The following is a 7,955-nucleotide window of genomic DNA, read 5'->3' on the forward strand; positions in this document are numbered from 1 at the left end:
TCACATGGAAAAATGGGTACTAGCAACCAAATATAATAAAGTATAGGTTCTCTCCATTCATTGTCAATTGGTTTTTTGTTATATGACTATAAACTTAACAATGTACCAGAACTAGGTCCGCACGTGATTGCTTTAAAAACCACACGTGCTCGTGTTAGGCTGAAATACCCCATACGTGAGGGCATGTGAGAATAGTCCCACATATCCATATTCTCTTTCTTCATATCTACCTTGGACTTAACTTTAGTTTCGGTTAGGGTGCGGCTAAAAGCACCCGCCCAAACTGTAGTTGGCACCCGACCCAAGCACAAACTGGGGAGGTGTCCCATGTGCAATCCGGGAGGCAACAACACTTTGGGCGGGCGCTTTTAGCCCCTCCGTCGCGTTTATCTTCCCCATCAGTCAATGTCGACTTCCTGGAGTTGATCAACTATGTATTTTCTGGATTACCATTTGATCCAGCTAAACCATTCAACTCCTGCTTATTCTATATGATTCTATCGACTATGTGTATTGGGAACTCCATGGTCTGATATTCCAATGCCACCAAACTGAACCCCCTTGTCTATAGATAAGCATGCAGAAAGCTTTGTGTCGGTGTACAAAGCGTGTAAGTTTATTTCGCTTTAGGCATTCCAAAAACTGGCACTGGCTCTGTTTATTAACCGCGATCAATTGAAAATAAGAGAAAGAATGAATTGAGTGATATAAAGAGCAAAAGTAGAAAAATTGACAACAAAAAGATAGTACAAAATTAAGAAAAACAAAAAGTTGCCAAGAGTGAAGTGAATGAACAATCACATTACGAAAATAAATGATCAGCTAACTTAAGAAACGACAATCTTAACAAGAGGGATCGACTCACGGATACTTTGTCGAGTAAAGAATCCTTACAACCCATTAAAGAGAACCAAAATCCCAAATATTTATAGTCGCGTCACTTGTACATGCTACAATATATCTCTCATTGGACATTAACGCGATCGTCTCACCTACTATTCTTTCTCTTACACTGTATAAGTATTCTCCAAGCCTCGTATCCCACACTCTTATTATGCCTCCAACGCATAAAAACACACATCCACTATTCATACTCCCAAACATACTTATTGCCCCACGGCTACTAACACCCCTCACTCTAAATCTACATATTTCTTCGAAATTATTGACCCTCCTTACACTAGCACCAACTCTAACGCCGTTATCTACGACAACATACGAATCTTGACAGACGTCGACTGAGGTGACTATTACCCCCCTCTCTGCTTCTTCTTCAATCAATACTAACCCTAGATTTTCGAGATCGAAGGACATAATTCTATCTTTAGTACAAGCAATTACTATATTTTGTTGACTTGAAACCCTAACTCGTCCAAATGGCTCTGTTAAATCAGTTAACATGTGCCAACCCATCAACGAATCTGGATCGGTCAATGTACCTCCCACAAAAACGAGTTGTTCCGACTCACCACTCCACACGTGAAAGGACCGACCCGGAACACCGGCGTATAGTCCGACCCACCACCGTCCACATCCATCAAAATCTACTAACACACCATCTTCCATCACGTTTCCAAGATGGGCCCTACGTGGACCAGGGCCATCGATTATCACAACGTGGATATCCCCATCAAGTGAAGCAAAAACTAGTTTGGAATCCGTGAGAACGATTCCTGAAACAGCACGTGAGAATCGGCCGAGTTGGTCTCTATGATGAGGGTTATAGGTGCTTACGTGGAGATTTGTGGATAGGTCAAAGAGGCGGATAGAGCCATCGTGGAAACCACATGCCAAGTGGCGATCTGATAAAGCGAGACAACGACAAGCTAGGGCATGGAAATCGTTGAAGTTGACTGTCCTGTGTAAGCTTCTCGATATACGGAAGTTGTACGCCGTACGATGACGGTGTACATACTCCTCGTACCATGTGTGGTGTAGTAAATTGCTTATACCCCAGATCTGTCGAGTGAGATTCTGCCATAGTTGATCTGACCGAGAGATAGCTCGCCACGTAGAACATACCTGCACATCCCAAAGTAAATGTGAAAAGAAGTGTTTTTATTTCATTTTCATGAAAATTGACAATGATAGCTATACAAACGGTATGATACATCAATAGTACATGATAAATGCCCTAACTATCGAATTTAAATTTTGAAATAAATGGGTCCAAATCCCTCAACTAAACAACTGGCTTAAAGTCTTGTCCAACTAGGGAAGGAAATCGGTGCGGACGGACGTACAACAGACGCTAACTTAATCAGTCCGGGCGGAACACATACAAGTCCTAACTGTCCACTCGAACATCCGGATAAAACGGACGGACATTTGAGATTTTTTTTCAATAAAAGTGTTCGTCCGTGACCATTTGATAGTCGGTCAAACCGAGCATCGGTCGGTCGGCGCCGGTCACTAATGAACAAATAAAGAAATTTGTATTCGAAATTAAAACTATTTAGTAGCCAAATACAACTTCTTAAACTCCCACTTTATGATTCCAAAAAGTAAATGAATAAAAACTAAAAGATAATAATTGAGATTTCTCATGGGTTACGATCATTTTTATTTTTCTTCTCATGAATTACGATCGGTGTATTGTGGATTCTAGGGTTACTGATTAGATATTGAGATTTTGGAGACTAGAGAAATATAGAGGCGGAAATAAGATTAAGAAAAAAGATTTTTAAGGTTATATATTTTTACTCTTGAAATCTAACGGTTTAACCCTACAGATGTAAAGATTTAAAATTAATCGTATAGGCGGGCGTGTATAACGGGTATGGACGGGTTCGATAGGTCGGACTATATAAGCGAGCGGACTCGTTTGGATCACCGAGGTATGGACCTGTGCCCGCATCCGTCCGCTTAAGCTCTTTCGGTCGGGCGAGTAGGGATCTATTCCAGACAGTCACATACCTTTCGGACTTGGAAGGTACCACTGTGTCCAACTATGCTTATAGCCTAACACCCATCTAACTATATTATTCAAACTGAAAGTCTCAACTTTTAATTAATGATTTCCAAAGTTTTAGGAATAGATCATGAGTAATTAAAATCAAGATACTATATAATTTTATATTTTAAATTAAGTTCTTAGACTTAATTTTAATATAAAATCTTACAGTATTTTATATGTTTCTCGTTCTTCATGCAGAAAATAATAGTTATTTATATTTTTGGTTTTTCTGATAATCTCCAAAAAACTTTAAACTACCTGTTGTCGCCGTACTAAAACGACACAAGTAGAAATATACTTGCGTGTACTCTTTCGTGCACAGCCTCAAATGAGACAAGGGACACTATTACCTTCTCACTCTTTCAGAAAGTGAAAAAAAACACCCTTACTCTCTTATCATATTAGCAACGTAGGACATTCGACGTACAAAAAGAAAATACAGATATATACTTGAGACATATTTTTACTAAAATTCGTTAATATGGGTAATCCAATCGGGGTTTGTATTGATTATGTAGCTTTGTACTAGGCAATCTAGCACCACTCTACATAGTCCCAATACGTTAGTATATTTCATTTGTGAGGAGTGGAGGGAAGTTGTAAAGGTGAGCCATGTAGTCCACATAAATTAGTTCAAAAAAAAAAAAAAAAAAATGTAGTCCACATAAATGTCCTAGACTTCTTTTACGTGTGAAGGCGCCTGTAGTAATAGTAAGGGGCGTTTGGAGAACTATTACCTTAAGGCCATGTTTGGCGTGCGAGAATGGAATGTCATTCCCGGGAATCACATTCCCGTAATGCGATTCCCGGGAATCAGATTATTTTGGTTTAATGTTTGGTTCGACCAGGAATAGGAATTCATCCGATGAATTCCTAACTTGTTGTTTGGTTTGTGTAAGAATAGGAATGTAAGTTTTACGAAAGTCATGTTTTATCTTTTTACATAAACTACATAAATTATAGGTCAACTTTGTTATATATATTTTAATTAGTATTGTCTATTCAAATTTATAGATATGAAATAGTAACGTAATACAATAATTTAAGTTGTATTTAAAGATTTATTTAAATACATAAGGTCTCGACTAAATTTTTTTAAACGTTATGAAATCGATTTTTAATGAACATAGAGCAAGAAAGAAGCACAAAAATTAGAGATATGGAGAGAGAGAGGGAGAGTTACGTTCCAACGAGAGAGAGGGTGGGAGAGAGAGGGAGAGAGTGTGTGTGTGTTGCTATGGTGGTGGTTGAAACCCTAGGTTTTTAATTTTTTAGTAATAATATTATGAGTATGACGATTTTAATACTAGTCATTCTAATATTTAATCAAAGATTATTTTGTCCAGAAATATTAAATCAAATCATTCCCAGGAATGGAATCACAAACCCACCCCCCTCCCTGGGTTTGCTATTACCCCATTTGGGGGGAATCCCATTCCTCCGAGAATAGAATTCTCCCTGTATTCCCGCGAGCCAAACAGTAGTCGGGAATGTGATTCCCAAGAATCACATTCCATTCCCACGTGATTCCCGCGTGCCAAACATGCCCTAAGGGGTTAGACACGATAGTCGATAAGATAAGGAGGTAATGAAAGCAAAAGTGAAAAATATGAGTAAGAAGTCAGAGAGACACTTCCAAGAAAAAGAAGGAAGTCAGACAATAAACAGGTTGAAAAGGCACCTTCCTTTCCTAGTGGCAAGGTAGAAAAGACAATTCCATGTCAGACAGCTACAAGATTAAAAGCTCTGCTAACTAAACTCCTCCTCTCTATCTCTCTCTACTTTTTTTTTTTTTGGTAAACAACGCCCATAGGGGACTGACTACCCGTAGACTCCCGGAAATGTTTTAGTCTTTTCACATTCTCAAAAAACAAAAAAATTATATATATATATATATATATATATATATATATATATTTTTAAGTATACTCAGTCCGCCTTCTACGACTCCCACTTGAACCGGTAGGAATTCTTATTTTTCTCACAGTTTAGTAATGGAGTTTACCATGAAAAAAAAATGTGTCAAAACAATTTTTGGTCGGAGTGGTTAGTAATTTAGTTTCGGCGTTCCATCTCTCTGATTCCGGACATAGATATAAGATACTGTATTACTTCCTTAAGCAAAAAACAAAATAATTTTTGAAAATAACCTATTTGAAAACAAATAGCGGGACACTTATGGCTAAATGCTGATTGGTCACAATTCAGGGACAAAACGATTTTTTTTTTTTTGAGAAATAGAATATGATGTAAGTTAGTCATTACAAGACATTACATCATCAAAATGTGATAAACACGATAACCGTCGAAATTAAATCAATAATTAAAAAGACAAAAAACTCGACAGTATAGAGTCTAAAGCGCACTTATTCTGAAAGACAGAAAACTCGACAGTATAGAGTCTAAAGCGCACTTATTCTGAAAATCCATCGTGAGATCTCTAAGATTTTGGAATACATATCGATTCATGCAATGAGGGGACAAACCCGAATTAACCCCATTATATTACCAACAAAACAAGAAACATTTCTACCCAATATAAAGTTGTACTGAAATTTGTACTACTAAATTGGCGTTTCTTCTTACTTTCCTGGTTTGTGGTCCAACACTCCCTCACCATTGGATCCATTTTACCTAGGATGAAGGAAAGAACAAACAAACCCTAGTTGATGATGTACCATTTTTACCAATAAAAACCATTTGAGGGAACCAACATGTCTCCCCTAAAGAAACTCTTTTTAACCCTAATCGTACTTACTACTAAAATAACAACACCTTCTGGATGGAAGAACAAAACGGTTCTTATCACAAAAACCCTAGAAATGGAATTCTTTGATGCCTCATGCAACAACAAAGTAAATGAAATGAATTCATAGTATAGAGAGAGAGAGAGAGAGAGAGAGAGAGAAAGGGAAAAGTGAGTGTGATGACCTGAAAGAGGTTAGAGAGAGAAGGAGCAGCAGCAAGTCTACCAATAGAAGAAGTACGAGAAGCATTAACAGCAACTTGGTAAGCAAGTGAGTCCAAGAATGGTTGAGGCCAAACTTCATTATGAGTAGTAGATCTTGGACGTGATGATGAAGGTCCTCCTATATGCAACAGTACTTCTGATCTTACTCTTACGTCTTCATCTTCTGAAGATGATGATGATGATGAAGACATAAGATGAAATGGGTAGTCCAAAGAGAGAAGAAGAAAAATGTGAAGAGGTAGTAGGTACTTGTTGTTGTTGTTGACTGGAAGCAAAAGAGTGGAAGACCTTTTGGATATGTGTACTTGCAGCTGCAAGAATAATAAATATGAAAGATGGGACGGGAGAGAGAAAGAGTGCATAGAGAGAGAGAGAGAGAGAGAGAGAGAGAGAGAGAGAAGATGGAAATAATTAAATACTAGTAAAATATAGTAGTACTACTTTTTTTTTTTTTGATGAGAATATAGTAGTACTACTTAGTTTTACAAGTTGATATACTGCAACGACGGCGGAATAGAGAATAGAGAATAGGGAAGGTATGTAGCAATCATTATTACCAATGGATTTTGATTATCTACAACATGTTTTCAGAAGTTCTATCTTCCTCATTTACCCTGCCAAACCATCTTTCTAATCACTTACAAATGGATTAAATGACATCCCCAACTCTAATTAAGGGATAATGGATTGAGACTTTCATAGACAAAATGTTCCGTAGACATTTCAAGACATTTCAGATGATTTTTTATAGACAACATGTCTTCATAGACATTTTCAAGACATTGAGTTTGTAGACAAAAATGTCTTTATAGACATTTCAAGACATTTGATCCATACCTCCAAGGTCTGTTCGCGGACAGACCGGATCTAGTCTGTCCATGAACAGACCAGACCTCCGGCGAAGGTTTCCCTTCGCTGGAGTGTTAGAGAAAGAGAGAGGAAGAGAGAATTTTTTTTTTTTTTTTTTATGTTTGAAGGTCGCCGGCCGACGACCTTCGTCGGAGAAGAAGATGAGGTGGTAGAGAGAGGTGATGAGATGAAGGAGCCTTTTTCTATAGCATATTCTAAAATTAGAAGCCCCTTAGCAATAAAAAAAGAAACATAAAAGTCAATCTTATTTGACTAGTTTTACGAAAAGTCTTTATTCCCCGGAAAATTTTCTTTATTCCCCAAAGCCGCGGCCAATAATAAATATTTCTAAATTGTCCATCAATGTGCACATAATATCCTTGGATGTCTACAAATGTCAAAGGATTATTTTTGTAAAAAATGTTCATATGATAAGACAATAATAATAATAATAATATTATTAAAATAATAAATATCCACCAATGTTCACAAACACATATCTACGAACCGTCAGACCAATACTTAATTTAGTAGACCTATGGGTTTCTTGCCAGGGAAAGTGGTTGTAAAGTCCAAGTCTTGTTCAACTCAAGAGCGGAGTTTTCCTTAGACATGTCATCACACCAAACGGCGGATTGCAAGCTATAGTATGTTAGAGGATAGGGATAAGGAGGAGTCGAGCTTGAGCAAATGTGATCTTTTAGTAAGAGGGCAGACAACGAGCTCGCGGGGAAGGATAAGGGTCCTCAATGCATGAAGCAGAAGATGGTAAGTCCATAGCCGGAGGTATTCGGTCAGAGGTTGAAGCAGGAGTAAGAGAGTCCACAGGCATAGTCATCCCAAAAGAGGGACTCGTGGGAGGCAAGGGAATTGGACTGGAAACATCCATATGAAGAGGCGTCCCATGAGAAGCACCTACCGGAGAAGAAGAAGATGGTGGATGAGGAAAAGGGAAGTCATTGTCATCCAAAGGTGAGTGATTAAAAGGAGAAAGCGGAGTCGAGTCTGAAGGGAAAGGAGAAAAGTCAGCAGAAACGTATGGAAAATAACCCTCAAAGAATGTGACATCACGAGATTGGTAGATTATCATGATTCACCGTAAAAAATACTGTATCTTTTTTACGGAACGGATATCCTACGAAGATACCCAGCTTGGCACGACGATCGAACTTATGAGAA

General features: G+C 38.0%; 1 protein-coding gene across 1 annotated transcript; it reads right to left on the reverse strand.

Moving 5' to 3' along the window:
- Positions 1–712: 712 nt before the first annotated feature.
- On the reverse strand, positions 713–6,220 carry SAP (Transducin/WD40 repeat-like superfamily protein). Its single transcript, XM_086635977.1, has 2 exons — positions 5,888–6,220; positions 713–2,022 (listed from the first exon to the last, which is right to left on the reverse strand). The coding sequence occupies exons 1-2, from the start codon at positions 6,116–6,118 to the stop codon at positions 901–903; spliced, it is 1,353 nt and encodes a 450-aa protein (XP_086492103.1). The 5' UTR covers positions 6,119–6,220; the 3' UTR covers positions 713–900.
- Positions 6,221–7,955: the final 1,735 nt, after the last annotated feature.

The sequence above is a fragment of the Eschscholzia californica genome, unplaced genomic scaffold (genome assembly GCF_041429995.1).
Source record: "Eschscholzia californica isolate CP2 unplaced genomic scaffold, dmEscCali1.0.p SCAF_4, whole genome shotgun sequence".
NCBI classification, from domain to species: domain Eukaryota; kingdom Viridiplantae; phylum Streptophyta; class Magnoliopsida; order Ranunculales; family Papaveraceae; genus Eschscholzia; species Eschscholzia californica.